General features: G+C 42.5%; 1 protein-coding gene across 1 annotated transcript in view; it reads right to left on the reverse strand.

The window, feature by feature from the left end:
• Positions 1–20,818, reverse strand: part of DCBLD1 (discoidin, CUB and LCCL domain containing 1) — a 46,951-nt gene extending 26,133 nt beyond the window's left edge. Inside the window, 3 exon segments of the mRNA XM_005518619.3 lie at positions 4,519–4,731; positions 20,397–20,709; positions 20,711–20,818. Of these exon segments, the coding sequence (XP_005518676.2) occupies positions 4,519–4,731; positions 20,397–20,709; positions 20,711–20,818 (634 nt within the window).
• Between the last annotated feature and the right edge of the window lie 6,529 nt (positions 20,819–27,347).

Consider the following 27,347-nt stretch of genomic DNA (forward strand, 5'->3'; position numbering starts at 1 on the left):
GAAAACTCAGGCTACTGCAACCACTCAGGTAAAACCCAACTGTTAAAAGTGTTTTGACTGTGGAGAAACTGCTCAACTTGATCTTCAGCAAGAACTTGTCTGGGCATTTCTCTGGGTTTCCTGAAATACCAGAAACAATACAGTAATAACAAGTTTCCTTTGAGGGATGAAAAAGAAATCTGGACACACCCTTTATTCAAACGATATTTATTTCAATACATAACAAGGAGAGACTGGTTTGATGAATCCCCTCAAGTCATAATGACAGGTAGTAGGCATCCAAAGGCACTCTGTACCTTTAGTGATGAAGTGTGGGGAGAAGAAAGCATTTTCAGTAAATCCTCTATTTCACATTAGTTACCAGCTGTAAATTATGCAAGAACAAGTCAACTGCACTAACTCTCCAAATTATTACTAGTCACTCAGCAGCTCTGACATCCACCCCAGAGGAACACATCAACCTCCTACTGACTGCAAGTGAATGAGGAAGTAAGTAGGCACTTATCTCTTCTTTTGGCTTTCTCTCCAGTCAAGACTGATGATCATCTCACAAAATTAGGGGAAAAAATACCAAGCCATTAGATGGGGAAGAGATAGAAAAAAGCAAAAAAAGGGGGTCAAAACAGAAATCTGATAGAGACATGAAAAGAAGCAGACTAAAAGCAGTTCCTGTCAAACTTTTTAAACATTTATGATCCACCTTCGTAAGTAGTGCAAATTTTGTTCTTGAGAACTACAGGGCTGACATGGTTAATCTTGTTTTCACATATCCCTTTAACTAATTAAAAAATCAGAAGCTCTACTTCAGAGCTCAGTATTTTTAATATGCTCAGATAATGCAATTAACTCGAGAAGAAAAGCATTTCGGTAGAGGCTGCACCTTGTCTGCACTGTGAGATTATGCTCATATTAATTTTCTGTGGGACAAAAAACACCACATTTTAATCCAGTCAAAAGCTGTGCCTTTGAAACAGACCATGATCATCTATTTATTTCTCCTAGAGACAACCCGTGCAAAGCTGTGCTAATATTTAAATGTTTGTCAGACAAAGGTGACTCAGTTTCACCAAAACGGGTGTTAGACTCCCTTTGCTGACTGATGATTAATATTTTCACAGCTATGTCTGGATACAGAGCTAACAGCTTGAAAGAAAAGGCTTTCTGCAGGTTCCTTTCTTCGGTGAACACTAAAGAAAATAATTTGCAGAGTAATAAGATACAGTGTTCAGATGCCTTATGACTCTGGTTTCAGAGCTGCATTATGATTATTTAATTGTCATCTTTTAATTGCAATATTGGAGAAATCTAAATTCAATAGCTGCTTTCACAGGTCCATCATAGCTGAGAAGTACCAAAGGTGAGAAGAACTGTAGTGTCACATTTGTGTATTAGCTGAGACTGAGAAGGGCTTCAGTAGATCAGCATATACAACAACACTGCACGCTTTTCTAGGAATGAATCATACTCTTCTATCCGTCTGCAGAATTCAAGGAATGTCCTGAACTTTTATAAAATTTGCATGTAAGTGCTCTAATCTGTAGTCACCAACTTACAAAAGTAGCATCAATGTTCCTGCTAATATAAATCGATTAATCCCTTCATTTGTATTTCAAAGATTCCCTTTGCTGAATGGAACACAAATACCCCAAAGACAAATTGAGTTACTCCTTGCTGTATTGCAAGAATCCCTGCAGATGGTTATAATGATGAATGAATCACAGTTAAATGTAAAGACTGAAAGAAATCTGAAAGGAAAACAATACTTTATCATCTGGAGTCTTCTTCACACTAATTTTATATTTGTATGCATAATCTAGTATTTTGCCTCTGACCAATTTTCTAAGCTTTAGATATACTCCTCAACAGATGTTTGTACTCATACTGACATTTATGCTGTTGTCTTCTATGGAGCTGAAGAAATCAGCATGATATTTAAAACATATTTCCCTTTGGACCTTATTGTCTTGTAATTGCGAGCCTCCTAAATAAAGAGCAAAGGCTGCTCAGACTAATTTGAAAAATAAGCAGTATTCACATTGCCAGCTTTCATACTTTGCTTTTTAGGTTTTCCTTTTTAAACCCAGGTCAAATACAGAAAACACACAAAGATTAGCTTTCAATTGCTCAGATGTTTTCAGTGCTTGCAAAATATTTTCAACTCTCCATCATCCCGTGGAAGAATTTCGATGTCTAAGGTCAGTATCTCCTTGGCCAGAGGGAAGATGTTGACCTGCCTGTAGATGTTCATGAAGAGGGAAGGGTTGCAAAGAGGAGATGTGAGTTCAGAAACAGCTGTCTAAAAGGACACAGGCTGAATGGATGTAGCAGTGTTTATTCATGGGCCTTCTTTTACTTGCATAAATGCATATTGAAATCCAAAGCTATACCAAGACTGTTGAAAAAAATGACTTAGAGAAGCTCTAATCTCATCTAAGAATTCACGTGTCTTTCAAAACATAAGCAACATCATGAATTTATGCCTACAGAACTATTGCCACATCCATTCTGCGTGGATTTGCCTGAATGTAGCATAGACACTCTATAGGTATGCTGGTGGGAAAGTCTACAGTGAGACCACAAAAACCATTACAGAAGGTAGATCTGCCTAAATTATAAAACTAGTTTAATCAGATAGGAGCAAAATCTGCTAATTGTGCTGCTCACTACTGAGAATGCAAATGACAGTCCACATGCATCAGACATTACCAGTCCGATCTGAAAATGGGTGTGGGAATACTTTAAAAAGATTAATTATGTGAACTTGATTGCATAATACACAGCTATTCTGTGCTTATAGGCTGAATAACTGCAGTATAAATGATGTGAAGATGATGCCTTCAGGCTGATCTGTGAGGAGCCAGAATTTCAATCAACATCCAAGCTTCATTTTTCACTTCAAAAAACAATATATTGATTTTTCCCTGTTTCTGAGAAGATCCTTAGATTAGAAATGTCAAGGAAGTATCAAAAAAAATTATTCAAACATATGCTAGTGCAATAATAACAATAATAACCACCTATTTCTTACTGCCAAGTAGAGACAGACGGCTTCAGGTGAACACAACTCATTTCTTAGTTATGAAACTGATCACAGAACCATAGAATGGCTTGGATTGTAAGGCATCTTGTAGAGCATCTAATTCCAGCCCTCCCTGACATGGGTAGGGACCTTCCATTAGATTAGGTTGGTCAGGTCCCCATCCAACCTGGCCTTGAACACTTCCAGGGATGTGGCATCCACAGCTTCTCTGGACAACCTTCCTCCAGTGCCTCAGTGCACTCACAGTGAAGAAAGAAATAAATAACATTAAAAAATCCCAGCACACATGAACAGAGATATTCCTTATGCCTCAAATCAAGCTCTGTGCAGGCTTAGATATCAGCATGTCACTGCCCACTCTTAGTGAAGGTTGTTTCAAATTGTAATACCTCCCCCATGAGAACAATAATTACCTTTACCTTCCTTTGTGAGCAAGCCTTTAATACCTCACTTGATCTTCTCTTACCAGATGAGTGATAAGCCTATCATGCTGATAAATGGAAGGCAATCAACCCTCCTTACTACTAAGATATCTTGTGAGATCTCGTCTTTGGAGAACCACATACTTTTCTGAGCCAAGCAGCGAGGTGGAAAACCTGCAGAGGCTCTGTGCAGCTCATATCTTCATCACATTTTTCCCTTGAATCCTGCTTGCTAAGTCCAGTACAGCACATTTAGCCTCAGCTGACTGAAGGGCTGCACAGCCCACTCCCAGCAGGAAAAAATTTATGAATTTTCAATTCAGGAGTTCATTCCCACATTGCAGAACTCCTTGCAGCTTTGAATTTAAATTGGATTTCTGAAAAAGGGTGCATGACTTGAAAATCAGTTTGACTCTTCTAGAAAGTGCAGATCAAAAAATTCAGTGACAATCGGCTGGGAAAACCATTTTGAGGAAGGCCTCAGGTTCTCCCTGGGGAGAATCCTGTTGCCGTTATGATTGTTTTAAGTGCACAGCTGTAGCAGATTATTTGTTTATCTTCCTGTGCAAATCTCTTACAGGAGCGCAGTCTGGCTGTATGCATTTAATATCTGCAAGTATTAAAGCCTGTACATTAGTAAGGCGGCTAACAGCTAGCAACAGTAAAGGTTATCTCCTCTGTGAGCCATGGACTGCCTAGGAATAGAGACACACAATTTCCCATCTTTGGCTAGTTTGTGAGGAAGCTTTTCCCCTACACAGAAGGGAACAGGGATGATACAGATCTACAGACTTGCTGTACCAAAACTGCGATGGTCCACAGGTGTGGAGGCAGAGCTCTCAGGACTGCTATGCCAGAGCCCCGGCAGCCCCTCTGCAGCACCTCAGCCTTGGCAGAACTACACACAGCGGGACAATGACTTCCCACACAGAGAACAGAACACTTGGATACAGAAAGGAGAGGACAAAGGCTGACATTACCTGCATTTTCCTAAGCTGCTTTTTACTCACACTTTTACCAGCTCATGCATCGACCGTGGCCTTGTCTCTTACATACCGTGCAATGTTGAAGAGCTCTGGATGGTAAGGTAGCTGGACTCGCATTTCTGTGATTCTATATCCAGGTCTCCAATTTTCAAGATCAGGCGTTTTCCTGGAGGCACTTGGATTTTCTTTTCACAAAGAGTGTAGTTTGGGTATGTCCCAGGATAGTTCTTGGATGCCAGTGTCCCACTGTCTTGATACATCACTGTGTGCCCACATCCATCCCCTGCAGTAGGAGAACAGAAAGGAAGAGAAACAGAATGAATTTCTCAATTAAAAAAATGTAAGAAAATACTGTCTATATAATGTCTTGTGCGCGCTTCCCTTTTAAGTAAGTATTTTGCAATATTCCACCTCAGTTTTGCTGTTGTTGGAACATAGGTAATGGAAATAAATATAGTCACATTCCTCTTGTAAAACAGTAGAAACAGGGATTGGAAACACTCATGAACTAGAGTGTACTTGACAGAAATGTACAGACATTATCTCTCTGGCTTTCTGCTTTATTGACAAACCCTACTAAATCCCTGAAAATGCAATTCCACCTATAAGAAGCAGGATCCTTCCTTAAGTAATTTTCTCCCACTTATCAGTCAGCATTTTATTTCCATAGTAATAGCCATCACAGAGAGGTTAACTGAGTCATACCTGAAAGCACAGACATGATTTAACTGCGTGCTATCACAGACCTGACACATCTTATTTTCTTCTTGTTTTTCTCGTGCCTCTTGCACAATACTAACAGCACAGGGGACCAGGTGAAGACACAAGAGGGACCTCCAACGTGGGGTGTGCACAGTTAATGGTACACAGGCTAGTTTGCAGCAGCATGCCCAGAAATGCATATGCTGCTGCCTCTTTGCTCAAGGGGTGAGAGTAGGGGTCCTCAAAGTGTGTCTTCACGGCACTGTATGGGAGCCAGCCCGGCTTTGGAACCTTTCCTTGGTGGAGAGGCATCTGAGGAGCAGCTGCAGCAGATCAGAGGACAACAGGAAAAGGCACATGGAAATACACAGGGGGATGTGTGGACTGACATGGAAAACAGGAAGCATCCACAGAGAGGGAAGGAAGCAGGTATCAGATAAGAGACCTTGACTACTAAAGGAAGCAATTTTTACTGAACTATTTAAAAGCATACTAGTAACTTAAAATTTGTTTACCAAAGCTTAAGCCATTTTGTTCTGCTCAGTCTTCCGAATAATGGAAACACTTGTGACAGTGGACTAGTGTCATATACACATAGATATTTAACAGGCAGTCCTCAGTTTCAGGTCATTTAGGGCATAGGCATACTTTCCACAAGAGTCTTGCATACTGTTATCCTTTATCTTGGCAAAACTGAAGCTAATCAGAGAAGTGTTAATAAAATAAAGAAACCTGCAGAGCTGGGAATTCACAACGTTCACTTTAACTACCCAAATTTTTCCTTTTGGGGATATCTTGGTTAAACTGTTTTGGTCTGTGCCATTTTATTTACTATCTGAATTTCCTTCCAAAATCATTAGGAACAACAAACTTAAGGTTTGATAGGATTATTTAAAAAGGAACAACTAGGAATGAAGTGTTGAAAAAGAAACATGCCATACCAAGGGGGGGGGGGGGGAAGTGGCATGCTGTGCTAAGATAAGCTCCAAGCTATCAAACTTTGACTTGCTACCGTATAATTACACTGCCATTTCATCCAACTCACTCAACTGCTTTTTCACAAGCAACCACATTTATTTTGAAGCTTTGGCATTACTACTAGCTTTGTTGCCTGTTATTTATTTTTGTCATGGGTTCATGCTGGGAATAGAGGTGAATAGAAGACACAGATCCAAAATTGTATCACCATAAAACATATTCAATATGTATTTTTCAGATTTCCTTTTTCACATGCTTTAAAAACATCTGTTGTTCAGATTTTTTAACCGAGCACTATTGATTCTAAAATCATGCCTAGGAAAATACTCAAGATGAAAGAAAGGCAAGCTGGCCTTACAAGAACAGCACCTTTTAATGGAAATTTTTGGCAACAGAAATGAAGATATAAAGAACATTATAGTAGATGAGCTGTCAACTTTCTGAACAAAGAGAGGTGAGTCAATAGAGGTCTAGGCAGTGCAAAACCAGATCACTTCCAGCAGGACACAGAACAAACCTTGATGCCCATGTAGCCAACTGCTGCGCAGTAAAAAAAGAACTGCCCATGGCCTTTAATTTAAACTGCATGTTTCTAAGTGTGAGAATTTATTTTAGCTGCAATAAAGAAACTACAATATTGAGCTTTGCTTACAACTTATCCTTATTAGGGAAGCAAAGGAAAAACAAAGGGAAAGTTACAGAACCACATGGGGATGAGTTCCTTAAAATGGAAAGTCCAGTGTTCACATAGACTTCATCTTACTGGGCTATGTTCTGGCCTCTGTCACCTTTGTACAACACCAAAGATCTTATGTGGCGCAAAATGCTGCTCAAAAGACTGTAAAGACCTTGCTATCATGATAAGACCCAGACGACTGTCCGTGTCACAGAGCCTTCTATTTCTGCAGAAAGTGTGCAGGCAAAACTGTGCATGAGAGACCTCAGCCTGCCATCCTCCTCTGTTAAGGTTATACAAGGTCTTGTTCCTAGGGAAACTCCTTTTTTTTTTTTTTTTTTTTTTTTTGTGTGTGTGTGTTAAATCTGCCTTTGAGTGTGAGCATTAACACCAGAATGTCTTTTGAGCTAAGAAAGCATAAATGCTATTTTCTGACTTTTCACTGGTAGAGCATGGCCATCCAAACACTCCAGCTGAGGAGAGGAAGGCTCAGCATCAACTTGCAACGTCCCTTGCTGCCTCAGTTCCGCCTGCCTGCCATGAAGCAAAACCTAATGATAAAAGCTTGTTTGCCACAAGATCCAAAGTAATGTCCAAAAAGTCAGACCAAGTCCTAGTAACTATTGTTTCTTACAAAGAAAGCTGGCTGCAGCTCTGAATTCTGAGTTTCTCAGCAAGATTAAGATTTTTCTTTGCTCTGGTGCACTGAAATTTGCTGGAAAGCACACCCTAAAGAAAGGGTCAGAAGGTATAGAGGGAAGGTAGAATAAAGCTCAGGATCTGACAATTCAAGGAGTGAATTAATGACTAAATGTTAGCAAAAAACTCACAAATATCACTGAATAACAAGGGCTCAGAAATGGAGGCAAGTTGTAAGGAATTCAAAGTATATCCCTAGTCACATTATCAAATGTAAAAAGTGAACAATAGTGTCATTATTTTTGTTATTATTTTCCACAGGAAATTTTGATTTTCAGTAGAAATGTGTTGGCTAAACTTAGAATACACTGAGTCAAAACCACAACTCCTCGTCCTTATGAAACCTACAGTTTCAACACCTGATGTCACACTCTTTTCTATAGGCACAGCCCTTCTGCATGGAAATATGTTTATTTAACCAGTCAGTTTGACACAGACTTTCTTCCTGACACTAAATTTTCACTTATCATTACTTCTGAGAACAGTTTTCTATCACCCCATTTGGCAAGAAGCTGGCAGCCTTGCCTCAGACATCCAGGTTTTGTGACTTCTCACTGGACAGGAGCAAAGCAACATATTTGTGAACAAAGGTACTAAACAACCACAGAATCTAAACCTACTCAGATTAATAAAATCTTCCCCCAGCACCAGGAGGTATTGAAAACACATCAAACATGCTTTGTAGAGCACATTCCCACGGGTATTTGAATCAAAACCAAGATCATGATCTCTGAATTGTGGGCGATCACCTGTTGGCCTACATGCAGGTTGTACCAAAGATCACACAGCACTGAAATTAAGGCTGTTTACCAGAGATAAAAATAATCTCCCATGGCAGGTGATGGAAAGAACTCCCCAAGAAGAAAGAAACACAATTGGCATCTTCTGCCACAGCAGCCGGCACGCCACTCACACCTTGCCCTCTCTCACAGGGTGCTCACCAAGAGCAGTGCATGTTTGTAAACCCAGACCCAGGAGCCCACCAGAAGACACCAGCACATGTGGATGTGGAGAGGGCAAGAGGAGATATCAAGGGGCTGGCAGGTATCCCCACCCTCGGACACACGGACGGGCTAAGGTGGAGAAGTATCTCCAAGCACCTGTGTCTGGGCCAGGTCTGACCATGGCTGCTGGCACACAGGGAGGAGGGCCCCCTCCAGGATCTAACCTGCCAGGAAGGACAGAGGTGATGGAACCAATGCCCACAAACAAGTTCTGGCCCCATCCTGCGAAGCTGCCTGGGACACAGCCCCTGAGCTTTAGCAAAATGGTGGTAGTGCCAGAAGCAGCACACAAGATGATGCTGGTTCCTTCAGGTACCCTCCTATCACCCACAACCACCTGACTGGACTGACTCTCTCCCATCCCCTCCTAGGCCCAGCACACAAGTGGAGGCATGGTGTGTCACTCCTCTGCTCCCCGGGCTTTTCCAGCCCTTGACTGCACACACATGTGGATGCGCACAGTGCCTTCATCCAACCACTCAGCACATTCCTTTCTGAATAGGGAAAAGGCTACAGTTTTTCACATCAGTGCTATATAAAGTTTCCATGTGCTGCACCTTTCAGAAACATGTTGATTCGGCCAACTCCAAAACAGCTACAGAGTATGATATCAAAGCATTTTCAAAAGCATTGCTACAATATCCTGGCAGCAAACAGCTGCCTTTTTCATCCTTCTGATTCACCCTCCCGAAGCAATTCATAACAGCCTTGGACTCACTCCAGTGCTAAATACGTGTTATACCTAGGCGTGATCACACACTCAGCCTGCGGCACCCTGCCCTCTTCCATTCCATTGGATGAGCCCTGTGGGGCCCCAGCATTTCCCACTTGGTCTCCCTGGTTACAGACTACTGCTACCTGGTGTCCCTTGGCTGCCCACTCTTTCCACCAGGATGGAGATCCCCCCAAAGCAACCTTATTTCCCTCCCTGCCTCTTCTCTCCCATTTTTTCATCCTTTTGAAGATCAACTTCACAGTGGTGCTTGGGAGAAGGCAAGCTCCTCCTACTCCACATGGAGGACAGGGAATAGAGCTGTTGGGAGCTCATGGCCTGTCCTTTACACTCCTTCCTTTAAGAGGAGACCAAAAAACTGGATTTGAATACCTAAACACTGAATTCAGCCAAAAAACCCAGCATTTTCTGAAGAGCCACTGCAGCAAATGGACATAGTCAAAGGGAACAGAATGCCATTGAGTCAAGGCTATGGCTCTGAGAGCTTTGATGAGAAGCGTCACAAGGGAAAAAGAGATTTGTCTCATCTTCCACATTGCTTTCACTGAAATAATAACTCCAGCTTATTAAAAGATACAATAATAATTGAGTCAAGGAGCTTTGCATCTGTGCTTTAAATAAGATTTGAGTTATGCATAAGAACAGTTAAGTATCTTAAAAAAAACAACTCCTTCCAGTCAAACCTGTGCCCTCTCTGCTCACATGGGATAGGAGAAAAGAGAGAAAATCCAAGTTTTCTTGCCAGATGCCATCCAAATCCACCGATGTGGTCTGAAAACACTTTGTTTTCATACAGCAACTTTAACCTTCATCACTAACAGAACCATGCATGCTGCAAACACAAATGGGTTCACGCCTTCACTGCTTTCAGAGGGGATGGAGTAAAATGCAGAGTTAAGTGCTTCACCTCTAACCTCTCTGCTGCCAAACCTGGGTCAAGGGCATCAGCTCTTATCTGTGCAACTATAACAGAAGAGGCACCTCTGCACAACCAGGACCTAAACCCATCACTTCTACAGAGAATGGTGAGAGCTTTGTGCTTTCCCTGGCAGTGAGCTCAAACAAAGGGTAACACCACAGCCCTGAGGCACTGGTGGGCAGGTGAGGAACCCCAGTCCTCCCCCAAAGCAGTGTGGTGTTCCAGAGCCACAGTCACCATGGGAGAGGTAGAGGGAGAAATGGACACACATTTGGGGATTTCAAAAGCCCCTGGATTCAAGGCAGATGCCATTTACACCAGCCAATCAACTGGTTGAGCCCTGCTTCAAAAGTATATAAATCCAGGTTTTTTTCAGAAGTCCAGCATTATATCCTTCACAGTATTTTGTGAATGCAGAAAAAACTATTTTCAAATGAAAGAAACCATTAGAAATTAAGGCAAGTCTAAGAAAAAAAAAAAAAAAAGTGACTGTCATCCTCCATGGCCTTCAAATTAGTATTAATATCTTTTTAAGGGAAAAAGTCTCCCACATCACAGTATGCCCTGTTGCAAAAGGAAAAACAAATACCATGTACATATTTTCTTCGACTTGCATTTTAATTTAACTCCATTAGGAAGTCAGGAAACATTTTATCCTTTGTGCTCCAGCAGTTCCTAAGGACACTAATTTTGCTGCCCAAGCTAACCAAGTGGTGGCTGGCAGGAGCGCCAAGAGCAGGAAGGGAAGGTAGAGCAGCAGAAGAAACAAAGCAATACTGTGGAGTGCTGATTTTGTTGCCCAAATTATTTACTTACCAGCTTCAAAGGGATGCAAAAGGAGAAGGAGGTCAAACCAACCACAGCATGTTTTCCCCTCCTCTTCACAGACATTATTTACTGTAGCGTCCCTCTTAGAGACGCAAAAGAAGCAAATGACCTCCAATTGGTTCCGCCGTTCCATAAATCACAAATTCCCACCACGTGCCCAGCTGCAATCACCCCCACAGCCATTCAGACTGGGGATGGGAACTGGCTTTCCTCAGGATGTCCCCTGCAGCCAGCCTCAGGAGATGTTCTGCCTCAAACATATGAAAAGTTATTTTGGTAACTAGTTGGATTGCCATCATCAAGTAAAGAAAAAAAACCCTGACAACCCTTCTGAATGTCTTATCTAGCAATGTAGCTTACATCCATACTACCATTTTTCAAAGCTTGAGTTTTTTAGCAATTGCAGCACAGCCATCTGGGAGCAGTGAGGGAAATATTTCCAGCTACATGGCAGTGACTTTGCAGGATTGCTACAACTGACCTGGGCAGCCTTTACAACCCCAGAAACCTCTCACCTTTGCAGAAGTTCACAAAGACAAATACATATCAAGATCTGAGATTTTATTTATTTAGCTGTTAAAAGGTCAAAAGAAAGCAGATACTTTCTTATTAGCAACTTCTATCAACAGTAAGCCATGTCCACTAAGAGAGAACTTTACACTCAGCATGCAGGTTTGAAACCTGAACGAGTAGTAAAGCCTTTCTTACACTAACACAAATGTGAATCACGATCTAGTTCCACTATCTGTGCATATGCACATATGCAATCTGTGAAAGACAGGCAGTACCAGAATACATGTCAAAAATAAGCATGTTTTAGTCACTGCTTCCAGGACTTAGGCACTATACCCAAATGTAGCCCGCCAGAGAAGCGAGCTTCAGTACTGGAATTTGCTTTTCAGCACTCTAAATACAGCACTCTTGAGCTTGTGGGTGTGAGAAAACTTCTATGCCTTTTTAACTGCTGAAACAAAAGAGATTTGTAATTTATTTATTTACTGCATAGCTTAATTTAAATTTTTTCAATGCTTTCCTTTTATGATGGTGGCATACTGCTGCGAGTGACCACCTCAACATCTTAGTGTTGTGCAGGTTTGGACAGATATGAGGATGGAGCTACACATGTATGGAAATTTCAGAGGAATCTCAGAGTCCCATTTTTGCAAATGGGAAACTGATTTTTTGTTTCCAAATAAATGATTACTGTGAGATACAAGTTTGTATTACACACCTCAAGTGCAGAGAAGGCACCGAGTCTATTGCCAAGCACTTCTTGTACCTGCATGCTCAGAAAGAACCATGAAGGACTATAAGTAAATAGGAAGATGGCCACATTCTCCATCAGCCACCCATGCAGGGTAACTCAGGACCCTGGTGATGGTTCAGAGCTGTGAAGACTATGAGGAGCAAATATCCCACAAACAGCAGCTTCCTCCCTGACCCTCTGCCTACAGCATCCCGTAAATGTATCAGCAACACAGGGCTGGAGCTCTCTGCTACCCTGTGCTGGGCTGTCCCTGGACTGAGGGGACATTCTGCCATTAGGGCATCTCCTCCAGTTCTGCTGACTTGAGGCAAACATGAAGTTGGATTTTTATTAAGGGCTTTTCAGGCAAAGTGGGAAATGCTAATCTTAACTAAGAGTCATATCATATATATGCAAATTGTTTGCTCTACTTTCTCCATCTGTTTTCTTCCCAGGTTTTTCTCTGTGCTGTGCTTTACTGGAGATTAACTTACAGTATATTGCACCAAATTTGGACTGTGTGGGAAACATATGCTGCAAGCTCAAGGCCAGACTCGAATATTGGGTTGCACAGGAATAGGAATATTCACAGCAGTGCTAAGGACTGACAAACCCACAGGGACAGGAAATTCAGAGACACCAGGGTAAGGAGAGGCTGAAGCAGAGCTGTTCCAGTTACAGTAGCAGGTGGGAAGGCAAGATTTCAAAACAGTTTTAATTTGGGCAAGAGGAAATGGCTGAACATGATAGAATTAAACCACACACTCCCCTTATTTTAATATGCAATTACCTTGTTAGTGTGATACAAGTCGAGCAAGATAGACAGTTATCAATGGTGGAGGATGGTCTTTTTTTCTAGAAATCAAACTTGTCCTGACTTACTTGAAAAACCACATATCCTTCTATGCCTGTACGCCTAGATGGAATATGCAATTTGTTAACAAGAAAAGACAAAAGAAAGGATGCTACTTTTCTCAAAGTGAATTATACAAACACCCCATTATTCCCAAAGTGTAAATCAACAAACATCTCAAGAGAAAACAAATTGGTTTGTAATGGAAACAATAATTGTCATTTATCACCAGAAAAAGGTTTAATTATGTCTTCTGACTCAGTGAATCCAGTGTCTAAGGAACTATTTCCTCCATGACTACTGTGAACTAACAACAAATAGTTTCTTGCAACTCCAGTAGAAATGAAAGCAAACTTTTACTGAACTAAGATGAAGAAACAATCCAGGAACTCTAATCTGATACACTGAAAGCAAGAAATGCCTTTTGTCAGTATTGTCACACAACCAACCTGCTTGATACTCATCCTCAAAATACTAAACAAAATGGTACATGCAGAAGCTCCATCAGCTTTTGTGATCTTCCTAATTCATTGTGGTGATATACAGTTGTTGTGAAAGATGTTTTAAATTAAAAAAGGAAAAAAAAAAGGAAAACAGCTACATCATTACTTAAGTACTACAGTGCTGGTTGTGGCACTGCATGTGACCCACAGCATCATTTCTGTGTCTTCTGTGACACGTTAATGAGTCTGCATAAAAGGTATTTGTATATGGATGTGGAAAACAGCAGAGAGGAGTGTATTTTATGCCACCCTGTGTACACCACTTATGCCGAAACTCCGTAATTCCATTTGGACCAGATTTTTTTCGATTAGCAGTAATGTTAAACAATCACATTCTCAACTTTTGAAACAGGATACAGCAGAAAGGTCTGAACAGTTTTTCATTCAACCCAAGAGTGAATCTCTCAGTGTAACTGCTTAGTTTATTTTGATACAGTTTTATTTTGCTTTCCACCTACAAACACAGTCAATTAAGTTTCATCAAAAAAAAAATAGCAGATAATTTTCAAAACACAAGCACTGGCAAGGACCATGAGTTTAAACACTTCTCTCCTGTCTGTGCTAAAACACTACTAGATAAGTACGAGCTGATTCCTTGGGTCTGAAGATGTTAAAACCACTCACAAAGCCTTCAGCAGCTCAGAGGCATTTGAACTTCAATTCCCCTGTAGCACGCTGACACAAGAAACATGGGTTAATACAAACCCCTGCCTTTGGGAGAAAGCTGAGACAAAGACAACAGCTTAGATGTGAGCCATGGACCTTGCTGCTAAAGCATTCCAGCAGAGGGAGACCCACAGTATACCTGAATCTATTTTACATGTCAAAATATATTTTTGCATAGCTGGAGGACAAAGCGTGGACTTTTGTTGTTGTTGTTATGAGTTCATTTTACAAGTGAGGCGCTCCTGACTATCAAGTCAAAACAACACACCAACACAGAACTGGTGTGGCACCAGAGCAAAACACGAGTCATTTCAGGCAGAAGCCACACATCTCATTTCTGCACAGTTACTGCAGCTGCAACAACAAAGCTCAGGCACGTAACAAAGCCATTCTGTTCGGGTGGGTGAAGAAATCCACCTATGTTTCCAGCTTTTTGAAGTCTCTGCTGCCACTCCATGAAGAAAAGTTTTGTTTGATTTCTGACAGGACACACACAGGCCTTTGTATAGCATGAGAGATCACATCCAGAATTCCCCATGTGTTTTTGTAATTTGAAATAAAACAAACAAACAAATTTTTTATTCAGTAGACATGAACATCTGGAAGATGACATCAACATGACTTCAACTTTAATGTCAAAGCATTAGACTGAAATCCAATATTGTTGAACAATTTGTGGTGGAAATGCCAGAAACTTGAACATCGTGGAATAAAACCGTGATGGATATGAGGTTTCTGCACTAACTGAGGGAAGAAACAATGTTTTAGAGCTTAACTAAATGCCCGATGAACAGTAATGTAATCACAGATGCAGCTTGGGCTGAAATGCGTGATACTAAATATAAAAATGAACACCCTGGTCTGTTACAGTGCGTGCTGCAACGAGACCCCAGAGAGTGACCTGTGTCTCTGAGCCCTGAGCACACCGTACGAAATGCTGACAATTTTAGATGAAGGGATGGGTTCTCGTCTGGCAGTCCAACAACTGCTTTATTGAACACAGCCTCGACTAGGTGCAGGGACAAGAACCAAGGGTTGGGCTCAGGGCACAGGGTTAAATACGGGGAAAAAGGGGTGGATCTCAGGGCTGAGGTCCAGTAGGGAAAAGTGGTGCAGGGGAGTGGATAAGAGTTGGGAGAACCAAGGGGATAACGGGGGTGGAACAATGCGGCAAAACAGAGCCAATGGAGGTTAAGGGAAGGAAGGACATTCTAGGAAGAGTACACGAATGGTAAAAGGGGGCTGAACAAGGATGACATCAATCCCCACACACTATTAGAACACCAGAACCCAAAAGGCACCAACATGTGGCTGCAAAAGGCCCATGGGATGGAGGCCTTTTCTTACTCTGTTCTAGAGGGGAGTCTCTCCCCTTTTGCCTCTGCCCCTCCAGGGTTGAGGCATTTTGGTAGCAGGCTGCTGGGCCTCCACACTGGTCCTGTAGGAGGCCTGGGAACTGGGTTTCTATCCTTGCCCTGCTCTGCTTTCCCCATTTATTCTCCTTCAATTCATCACGGTTGGCTCAAAAACACCTTCTCTTTGCTCTTTGGAGATGGGCAAATACTGCACAACATGGGTGCACTCATCCTTCTCCATGCCTAGGTGGGGGAGAAGAATGGAGCTGCCGTCACACAGCAATCCCATCCCATCAGGGAAATGGAAATAACTAATACAGACACACTGGAACTGGAAATCTTGCTCAAAGAGGATGAGAAAGTACCAGCACCTCAAAACTAAGCCTTCTTGTCTTGGAAGGAAACTCCTGAGAGGCAAGTTCTGGCTCTGTCAAAATTAGGGAGAGACGCAACGAAAGACCAAAATGCTTCCTCTCCTCAAAACACTCAGCTCCCAGGCCTAATTATACAGGATCAACAATCCTAACCATAACTACTGGCAGCCTCTTTCTATGTACAAGCATACAGCCAACCTCAAAAATGTGGCTTTAGCACTCACACAATTTTCACAGACAAAAATCAGTTTAATTAGATAGTTTGTAATTTCTTTTGAAAGCAAAAATGAAGCTATCTGTATACTCTTAAAACTAGTCAAACCACTATCCTTTTTTTATTTAAGCATCACTATTAGCTTGTCCCAGTTTGAAGTTTCCCACTCCCAGTTGTAACACTAATTAAACCTTTTGGGGAAGTGGTGTGCTCATTCTTATGCATTGCTATTAATATTTTTTATTGCAGTTAGTTGGGATCCAACACCATTCCGCTGAATCCAGTCAGAAGGATTTTATTTTGATTTTGTCTGGCTTGTTTTATTCTTAGCAGATGGTGCAAACCCATATGTTGATGAGTACATGCCACAGGAGAGCATCTGATCTGATACAGCCAGCCCCAAACTACAGTGATGCCTATACTGAGGACTTCAGTGCCTGCCACCACACAGGACCACACTTCTCAGCAGTGTGAGAGCTCAGATGGGCTTTCAAAACTATACTAGTCCTGGTACCTAAGACACTTTTGAAAAGGTTCCTTAGGCATCCCTACACAGGAGCATGACTGTCTTCAAAATTGGTATTTTTTTCCAAAGTAATTTTTACTGCGCTACTCACGTAACTAAGATGGACTAAAGGTGACACAGTTTTGATAAATATAAATTAATATATTTTTGCATATGCAAATGAACAACTAATTTTCATGAAATATGATTCAACAGCCACGAAGGTAACAACTTTCCCAAAGCATCTTTTTCTCCCTGAATTGTCAGAGAGACTCCTGCTGCCCTCCCTGTCTTTGAATTTGTTTGAAATACATCCCCTGATAACCTAAAGAGAAGTACTTACGAAGAGCTTAGAGCTATTTATAGCAAAGTCTGTGTGACTGAAAACATTGCAGTTTTCTTGTGGTGGATACGCGCATTGCTTATGAACTGCAACTGGAAAACTGTTGCCTCCCTCTTTAGCAATTCTAGTCAGCATTCCCAAGGCAAGAGAGAAGGAGCCAAGGAAGGAAACAGACATAAGGACAAAAAGCAAACAAACTGAAAATTTACCAATCACTTATATTCAGAAATTGAAGTGAGGGGTGGGGGGTTTGGGTAGAAGAAAGACTCATCTCAATCTGCATTTCAAACTGCTGGAAATGGGCATACAAAGTGGATTACCATGATCACACCAGTGTTCTTCAGCAAGGGTTTTGTTCAAGCCCCTGAGAACAGGCATAATCTCTGGTAATTACTGGATACACTGTTGTCACACTGAATAACAGCCTTTCCTCAAAACGTATAAAAGTCTGCTCCCCATCGATTCTTCCAACTGGGCATTGGGTGCAACTGCCAACAGATCCAGGAACACAGCAAGCACAGCTCACTCCTGGATGCTGATCTGCAAATCCCACATGAACTACTTTCATAGCTGTGTTTTATTTGAAGTGAAAATAAATGAGGTACAGCAAGAGCAGTGGCTTAAATCTTGTACTTAATAGATTAAAATCCCCATTCCTCTTATGCCTTCCTACAAACAAACAACCTTCGGATCAGTTTTAAGTCCTACTGTACGGAAATGCAATAGAAAATGAGTCGAAACTCTGAAAGACTCAGATTCAACTCTGATTTCTGCTGCCCACAATTACATGGTTCAAGGTCTTGCTCAACAACACCTGAAGAAAAAACAGGGAATGGTGAAAGGCAAAGATAATGCCTTTCTGCCTTGGATTCTAACTGCTGCAAGAGATTTTTAGAAGAGATACCAGGATATGGGATGGCTGTGTGAGGTTGGCAGACAGGGAACAAGATATGTTTTGCAGTTGTCAGCAAAGAACTGGCAACTGAACCCCCAAGAGAAGATCAGTGTACAGAAGAATAAAAAGAGAAAATAACCACCTTTTATTATAACTCCCAAACCTATTTATTACTCACGGACAGTCATAGATGTAGCATTTGTTCCAGGTGAGACCTACTAAGCCTGTAAATATTTTTTAATTAAAGTAATTTCCCTTAACACTCAGCCTTTCTCATTACCATTTTATGGACAACAAAATCCCATGTTCGTAGATTCCTCGCTCAACACACACATTTAACATATTTTCAAGAACAAAAAGAGTGTTGACACCCAGACTCTACACAACCACAATCAAATATGAGCCATTCTCTGAAATAACTGAACCATACTTAAAAAAGGCTCTTTCCTTAATTTGAAACTAAAGTAAAAGAACAGAAGCTATAACAGCCGCTTCATCCTCGTTCTGTAGCACCCCTCAAGAAAAAGTTAAGAGGAAGGTTGTAGTGGTTTAAACTACCACAAAGGTAAAGGCTATATGTTCTGTAGTCAGGTCATGAGGAGTCAGAAAAATGTAATGCTTCATTTTTTTAAAATCAATATACTTAAACCAGTGCATCTTTCTTTGAACCAGCTGGTGGGAAACACCAGTGGTGACGAGATACAGAATTATCTGAAACTCAAGCCTGATTCACTCTGGCACTTCTCCTGCTCCATTACAACTTTTAAATCAAGTCAAGAAGCTTGTGTAACAGGAAGTTTGTATCCACTTATCCTTATCTCCTTTCTCCACTGGTGTGACTTTAGAACACTTAGCCTGCCCTAATTTATAGGGTAATAGTAATAAGCAAACACAGAAGAACTTCCCCTATGGAGAAATTAAGTGGAAGGGGGGAATCAACATCTTTTCTGCTTTCTAGACACTGGACAGATTATCTTTTGAGTTTGGTCCAAAGAGAACCAGGCAAAAGAGTATTTGTGTTTCCATTCTGTTGATTCGATAGTAGAAATATTTTTAACATGAATAAAAAAAAAAGTGCTTTTACCAATTAATTTGGGAATATGGACAAGCAGGGACATTCGTACTTTCTACGGTGTCATTATACACACCAAAACCCCCTGAAATCCCAGCAGACTTACTATTACTCACTTGCTCCCCAAATGACTTTCCTGGTGCCATTGAGTGAGGGACAAGCATCGGTGAAAGAGGAAATAAACAAAAAAAAAAAGCCTCAAAACACTGATGAAAATAGGGGATTAAGGGAATGTTTTCTCTTTGCTACATATGTTTCCTGGAACGTATCAAATTGGTATCCCAGCACTTCAAGGACAGAACTGCAAAGCGACCACGAAGCTGGCAAGTGGCAACACGACTCATACCAACTTCTCCCTTTTGTGGAGATGCATATCAGAAATCTCTGTTAATAGGAGGCTATGGGAAGAATCAGGCGAAGTACTTTCTGCCAATGCTTGTATACAGCTAATTCACAGCGCTGGGTTCGGGAATTCGCAGCCAAGTCGGAACGCTAATACAGGACTTCTAAGTTATCTGAATGCATTGACAAGCTCATTATGATGCTTAGTTTCCAGTATTAGCTATTTTATCGGTAGCTGCCAGTGAAGTCTTCTAAGACGGATACATCAGGCCATGCAATGCAACAGCCAAGAGGTTGCAACTCCGCAGCCGGAGATGTCAGCTCTACTGGTAACTTACACAGGAAGCTTAAAAACACAGGGTAAAGAGAATGGTACCCGCACTCTATTTGCGACAGACAGCACTATCACAAAAAGGCTCGTAACATCTCCTGGAGATGCCTACGAAACTTTGTCCCGGCACGAGTTATGGGCATTTCGCTTTCTCCCCGAGGCAGTGGAAGAGCACAGCAGCCTGTAGGCGGCTGTGGGACAGCGGCTGCGGGCCCCAGCCCCAGCCCCGGCCGGAGCAGACGCGGTGCTGCCGCTGACCGAGCGCCGCCCGCCGCGCCCGGGGCTCCCGCCGGGGCTGACGAGGCGCGGCCACAGGCGGGCGCCCAGGTGGCCTTCCCCTGCCTCCTGCACGCAACTTGCCGGAGACTTTTTCGCCGCTTATCTGACTTATTATTAAAAAAAAAAAAAAAAAAGAAAATAAATAAATAAAAAAAAAGTCCCAATTAACAAAGATCAAGAAACTCATAGTATACATTTACCGTAAGGCTGGTTACCACTTTAATCTCGCAGCTACTCAGACACAGGGATAAACCCGGCGAGGATTAACCAGGTCAGCTATATACAGCCCTGAGAGCAGCTCAGGCTACGCTCCCGCAGAGCGGCGAGGGGAGGACGGCGGGGGTAGCCCGCAGCACCCCTCCGCTCGCCCCCAGCGCGGGCAGCCCCCGGGGCCGCGCCTGCCGAGCCTCCCCGCCCGGCCCCGGACTCACCCAGCGTCTCTGCCCGCAGCCAGAGCGGGGCCGAGGCTCCGAGCAGCAGCGAGAGCAGCAGCGAGGGGGCGGCCCGCGCCCCCCCGGCGGGGCCCATGGCTCCGGCTCTCGGCGGGGCGGGCAAGGCACAACTTCCCCACTTCCCTCCTGCTCCTTTCTCTTCCTCTCCTCTTCCTCCTCCTCCTTCTCGTTGGGGCGGCTCCGGAGCCAGCCCGCGCTCCCGCGGAGGGGGGCGGCCACCTCCCGGCATCCTTCTCCCCCGCAGGTGCTTCTGCGGAGGCGGAGAAGGGGCCGAGCGGGGCTGCCTCTGGCCCCGTGCCCCGCCGGCGGCCGGGCTGCAGCGCTGCCGCCTCCCGCCTCCCCGGCCTGGGGCTGGGGGTGGAGAGAGGAAACGGGAGAAGGGGAAGCGCCACTATTCCCATTGGGCTGCCGCTCGGGGTATCTCCTCCTCCTGCCGCGGACCGAGGGGCCGGCGCGGCCCCGCCGCCCCCTCCCCTCGCCGAGCGCTGCTTCTCCCACCCACCGCCGCTCTGGGGTGCTGCACCGGGGCCGCGGCGTGTCCCCAAAGCCGTGCAGCCCCCAGCATCGCCTGCGAGCCCCCGAAGTTGGCAAGCCGTGTACATGCCCACATATATATTCACACACACACCCTCGTATATACGTGTATGTTCTTGAGGAAACGGGATTATTTTGCCGTTTGCAGGCTAATTCCCAGGCGTCGCTCCCGCTGGCAGGGCGGGAAGGGACGCGGGAACGCCGCAGGGTGTGGGCGCGGGAACGAGTGGGGCAAGCGGGAGTGTCCGGCCCCCTCAGCACAGTCGTGATCCGGCTTCTCGGTCCCGAGGAAGTCTTTCCATGCAGGTTTGCAAACCGTATGCTTAATCTGTGCCAGCATTGTTTGCTACAATTATGGGCTGAGTTAAATAGGAGTTTTCTAAAGTGTGCCGTGGGCATCTCTCTGGGTGGCACCTTGACTGTCCGGCTGTGAAGAAACCCGTGGCACAGGGAGGGCTGCAGATGCACGACACTGTCAGCTGTCGCAGGAGACACGAATGTTAAGCAGGCCCCAATGGTTTGCCTTTTAAAAGTACGCTGGAGAATGGAAGATGGGCTGTCTGACTCTGTACAGCCTTTTCGGGGATGGGTTGCTGTGAGGCAGGTGGATTCACACTGCTGGCAGGTCAGGAGCACTGTGCTGCTGTGCTAAAATGAAGTACAGAATTAACTTGTATGTCAGAGACAACATTGCTAGATTTTATATTATGTTAGAAAGAGTTGAGTTTGGTAAACCTTTATTCTAATTGAGCTCTTGTTTTGTAAGTGTTAATGTCTGTTTTTTAACTTTTCAGACACCATATGTGATCAGGCATATTTTTTGCCATGTACCCAGTACATTATATTCTTGGTGTATGTATTTAACACACGTTGTTAGTATTTGAGACTTACCCTTCTTTCAAAGGAGAGTTTGAAATCTAGACTAAACTGTTAGAGATGGAATAAGGCAGAGAGAGCATTAGTGCAGCAGTTTGGTGGTCAGATTAATCCTCACTGGATTTTGCCAACAAATGCCAGCATCCTTCTGGTTGGAGGAGATTGGGATGGGTCACTCTCTGCAAGACTCTGAAGGCTGAAAGACTTTTAAAGAGGAGTGTGTCCATGTGAATAAATGTGGCCTGTTCTTGTAGTTGTCTCATAGATTGTCAGGAGAAAATCCATACAAATGAGGGTGATTATGGAGACAAAGGGGCCAGAAAGTCAAACTCTGCAGCAGCCTCAAGACTGGATTTAAAGACCCCACAGAAGTGATGAAAATATTGTGGTCCTGGAAAATAGTTTTTCCAGTACCAAATTCTGGTTCAAAACCTACAAATGAGACTCAGTATAAATGGAAACATGAGGGAGATGCATAGGGTAATACATATGTTGCAAAACATATATCATCTTTGAAAGAGTGGTAGCTGTTGAAAAGCCATATAACAACATATGAGTGTGCATTGTTTTGTATTGGTCTCAGCAAGCAATCAAAAACAGTCAGTCCTACAGGGGTTGGTACTGGGAATCATACTGATTTGTATTCCATCAACTGAGGTCTAGAATATATTCTCTAGTAATAGTGCCAGGTTCTAGTAATATTTGTTAAGGGCTATGGTAAGTATGGACAGAACAGTCCTGCAGGTCAATCCCAACTAGCCTCAGGGAAGCTCTGTGTACTGCGACAAACCATCTTTAGTGATCTTGAGCAATTTAATGTGCAAAACGCTTTGCCATGGAGCTTGCAGATAATGTCACTAGTGCTGATCTCTCCACAGAACTTGGATGGTTGGTAATTGGTAGAGGCAAGTTAGGAGCCTTGGAAGGCCAAAGTGGTTTTTGACTGTCACACACTTCTAGGAGGCTGAGAACAAGAGGGAAGGTAGGTTGGTAGATACCATGAAAGGAGGCTTTCTTCGTCTCCTGGGCACTGGAGGCTTGGCAGTGCCCTCTGAGACAGAGAGATAATGATTCAATTCACAGTTATTTTTATTTCAATGATTCGTAGTGAAATGATAAGTCATGCCCTTGAGACTGGGGCTGTAGAATATCTGGGAGTGGTATTTGTTTTCCACTCATGGCCAGTAAGGAGAGCACTGGTGGAGGGAAAGCGTGCAGGCTGTGCCTTTTCAATCTTCTCACCACGCCGGGCTCAGCCGCAGCTGGTCGCTTGTCCAAGGCCACGTGCTCCCTGTTGCAAACCTGTAGTGCTCAGGAAGTAGTAGTGCAGGGGGAAGCCCTGTTCCTCTCCCAGGTGCTGGAAGCACAGCTTTCCTATTGACTTCAGCAGGATAATAATAACAATGCAATCAGTGAAGTAGCTTCTGTATTATTTATTTTGCTATTAAATTCTCATTACTATGCCCTCTCTCTGTCAGTTTTCAATATGCTGTAGGCAAAGAACTTACTGTCAGCTTCCAAGATTAAATAATCATTAAGATGAATGAAATACTTCATAGCTCTCAAAGTTGCTATTCAGAAGGAGGACTGGTGTAACCCTTGTCACATTGCTACACTGGTTCACGTGTACTTTTCCAAATTTCCTTTTGTAAGGAGGAGAGTAAAATCCAGCTTTTAAATAAATCTAGTTTTAAAGGCAAATGCTTTAAGGCAAAAGATTAGTTCAGAAAGAAAGCATACATTGAGCTTGACTAATACATTGTCACTCAGTGGGAGCTTCACAACAGGAAAATTCCCTGCCAAACCACTTCTGACAGCTTAATGCAACTGATTTTAGTCACTAACACTGACTTAATTTGGAAGAGACCTGATTCACCCAAACACATAGCTACTTTTTAGCATGAGCATATGCCTTTACAGGTAGTTTTCCAATGGTATGAGTTAGGAGTATTTTGTGTGTTGGAAATGGTATTAACTGAGTCACCTACAACTAGATAATGTGTCTCATCACTCATTGTATGGATGCCTTTACTGTGCAGCCACCTGCAAATGAGCAGTTGAGTTTTTACTCCACAAACCTTTGACCTCAGAATGAAGAAGCAGAAAGTGAGGACTTCAGGACAAAATCAGCTCAATCAGAAGATGGATGGTCAGTATGGGGACATACCTAGGTTTCATTTGTAGACTTGCACAGTCTAGCTTCATGGATTTACTTTCTTGACCTGTACTTTTAATATACTGTTGCATAATTGTATATAATACACAGAGAAAGAGCTGCTTCTGAGCAGACCTAAATCATCTGATGAGCCTTTGTGTTCCTCGTGTGATGCTAAACTGGTAGTTTGTCTGGGGCAAGGGGCAGGGGAGGAAGGAAGAACACATCACAGAGTTCACCTAAGCTTATCTTGCAAACTTGACACTGTATATATCCTTCCTTTCAAAAGCATCTTGTTCTGTATAGGTTCTAGGGAAAAAAATAGAAACCAAAAACTTAATTTATACAAAGAGGTTTAAGTTTCATCTTAATGGAACAGTCTCGCTTTTGTGCAGCTAACAGGAAAGTTTGTATTCTTAGTAAATGGAAAGCTTTTTCTTTGCATAGAAGAAGGGGGAGGTATTGAAAACACAATGAGATGGAGAGGACCCGAGGTTACAAATTACAAAACTCAAGAACAATTCTAGACATTGAGAGCTATGTTAATCTCTTCATTAGCAGAAGGATAGCTTGCAGATTGAGAGGCCTTTTAGCAGTCTTTATACACGGGCGGGTTTTGCATTTTCACTGGGGCAAGAGCAAATGGTATAGTGGATTTACAGGATAAAGCTGAGAACAAAATGCTGTGGTTGCTGGTATCCGTGTATTCAGGGATAGTGATCTGCCAGAAGTGTATGTGGTGGTGTTGTGAATTCATATTGTGATATTGGCTTTTCACAGTGGTTATAAAAAAAAAAAATAATCAGAAAATAGAACACAAAGTAAAATCAAGAAATGTGTCTAGATGCAACATTTGTATACACTGTGTGAGGAGTCCTCTCTGTTAAAAATGGTCAGACTACAGCAAAGTCAGTGCTACCACAAGGCTGCAGCATGGCTTAGGTAGTCTAGCAAATTCCTTGAAATATACATGAATTATTCTGTATATGTAGAGTATTTTATAGGCACAATGCTCTATGCTTTGTTTTTATCATTGGAACCTAAGGCATTGCCCATGGAGCAGCACAGACATTTCAGCCTGTAAAACACCACCTTCCACTAAGGTCTGCATACCATTAAACCATGAGAAGATGGACTGACCTCCGGGACTCCTCTGAATATTCACCTAACTACTGTTGCAAAAAATTTTGCAATTTACCCATTGCAAGTAGAAAAAATCTACCCGTTTGTAGTAGACTGTGGGATTGTGCCCTCCATCTCAGAGCTGGCCTGGGTTCTGGTAAATTTCATGTTAGCAGCTGCCCTCCTTGCTAAATGTAAACTCTCCAGGTGTGAAAATGCCCAAGAGAGAAGGAGTCGGTAAAATAACATTTCCACTTTTCAAGTAGTTCTGAGCAAGCAGCTAAGAGGATATCATGACCGAATGCTTCCTCAGTACTTTAAGGCAAGCATGAGGCAAGAATCAGACAGAAGAAAAATCTGATAGAAGAAACAGTTTAACTTTCACTAGAGCAGGCCACTGCCTGCACCCATATGGATGAGTTGGAACCATATAGTGTCATTATGTAATTACACTGGTAGCAAAAATCCCCAGGGGGGAGAGACCATAAATATTCTTGGACCATAAGAGCATGGAAAAAGAAATTGCAGGCAATAAATTCTGGGAGACAAAACTAAACTACAGCAGGCTTCAAGACTTTTGTCTTTTCAGCAGCTGAGAACTAAAGGTTTTGTCAGCGTGGGGGTGATAGCAGGGCTCTTCCCAGCACTGGTTGGGAATGTCTATGGGATAATTGGATGCTAAGAGGCAGCCTCATTCACTGCAACAGCAGCAGTTGGGTGTAACTCTAATGAGAGTCATATAGGGGATGAATGTGCACTTTTCATCACTTTAATTGCTGTAACCTATCCAATCATGTCACCTATTATGATGTAATTATGAGATCAAGTTGAAGACTAATCATTTGTCCCACTGCCACATATTTTGCAGTTTCTCACAGCTGCTTGGTAGTCTTAGGTCATAATTTTTCATACTTTCAAGGAAAAAGAAATAAAGTTGCTAATCATCTGGATTTTGAAGACAATCAACCAAATATGCTATGCTGCTGTCAAGAAATATGGGGCAGAATGTTCCTTTTCATTTAAACATATTGTTTTAGGGTTGCCTTGAAAAATATTATGATCTAGGGATTCATGACACTGTCAAAACAGTAGTAGCTTATAACTTAGTGGTTGGCAGCATCCTTGGTCATTGTCAGTGACAAAGCTCTGATTGATTGTACAGGTGTTTTAAAGAGTCTTTGTGTTTCTGCAAGGTATTAGTCCGTATACTCTTAAAAAATGTCAAATTTTGCCCATCAATACATAGGTACTATGTAATTTTTAACGGTAGCATGCTTGGGATTTTCAAGAGGGAGTTCACAGCTGAATTTGCACAGTCTGCATTTTTTTTCCATGGGAAACAAGGAGTCTTAATCAGTTGCTCGTGTTTATGAGGTTGCATCCAAGTAGGAGCTAAGAAGTTACTTGTGCAAAATATGAAGCAATCCAGTGGTCACTTCCAGGAATAACAAACTATGTTTGAATTATATATATTTTAAATAAAGTTGGCAATTGATCTAGCTATAACCTTTCCCAAAAGGTGTGGAGTAATGGGAGATGAATGCAAGTAAGAAGGGCTTGATAATTTCTAATATAGAGAGTGTTCCACTTGTGTACACTGGAGAGGGCAGTTTATGTGCTGTTTTATTGATCATGATATCCCTGGCTGTATAACTAAGAGAGCTGAAAGCAAATATGAGCTGAGTGACTGCTTGATTTAAAAGAAGTCATCCAGTTTATTCCAGATCTAGCTCGTCTTCCTAATTTCAAGCGTTCATGCCATGATGCAATTTTTTTGAAGGGTATGATATGAACTCAGGCTGAAAGTCTCAGGAGTTGAAAAGTAAGACCTTCTTTCTCTTCAGTTCATTTGTTTCAAGAGAGAGGGATGGTAATAATGCTTATTAATTTAGCAATTATGATGTGTGGGACTGTGGTCCCTCCCCCCACCCCATTCTCTGTGCATGCCCTGTGGAAGTCTGCACAGAAGTAAGCCAGTTATACAGAGTGGAAGCATAGCTCATAAATCTGCAATAATCATTACGTATGGAGAAAAAGCTTCTTGTGCAACTTTTCTACATAGCATTGGCCCACTACGCCAATGAATCACAAGGTCAAATTCTTGTAATTCATTCTGTCACAGCTGTGGATCACAACTGTAGTGATCTTAAACTACAGTCTGTAGTTTAAGGATTCACTGTGAATTCTTTTTGAAGCCAGGCTATTTATTAAATGTAAAAGCCTGATCAAATGTAAACTGTCTC

Source organism: Pseudopodoces humilis, chromosome 3, assembly GCF_049639895.1.
Source record: "Pseudopodoces humilis isolate 2021_Gansu_Grassland_sample_001 chromosome 3, ASM4963989v1, whole genome shotgun sequence".
Taxonomy (NCBI): domain Eukaryota; kingdom Metazoa; phylum Chordata; class Aves; order Passeriformes; family Paridae; genus Pseudopodoces; species Pseudopodoces humilis.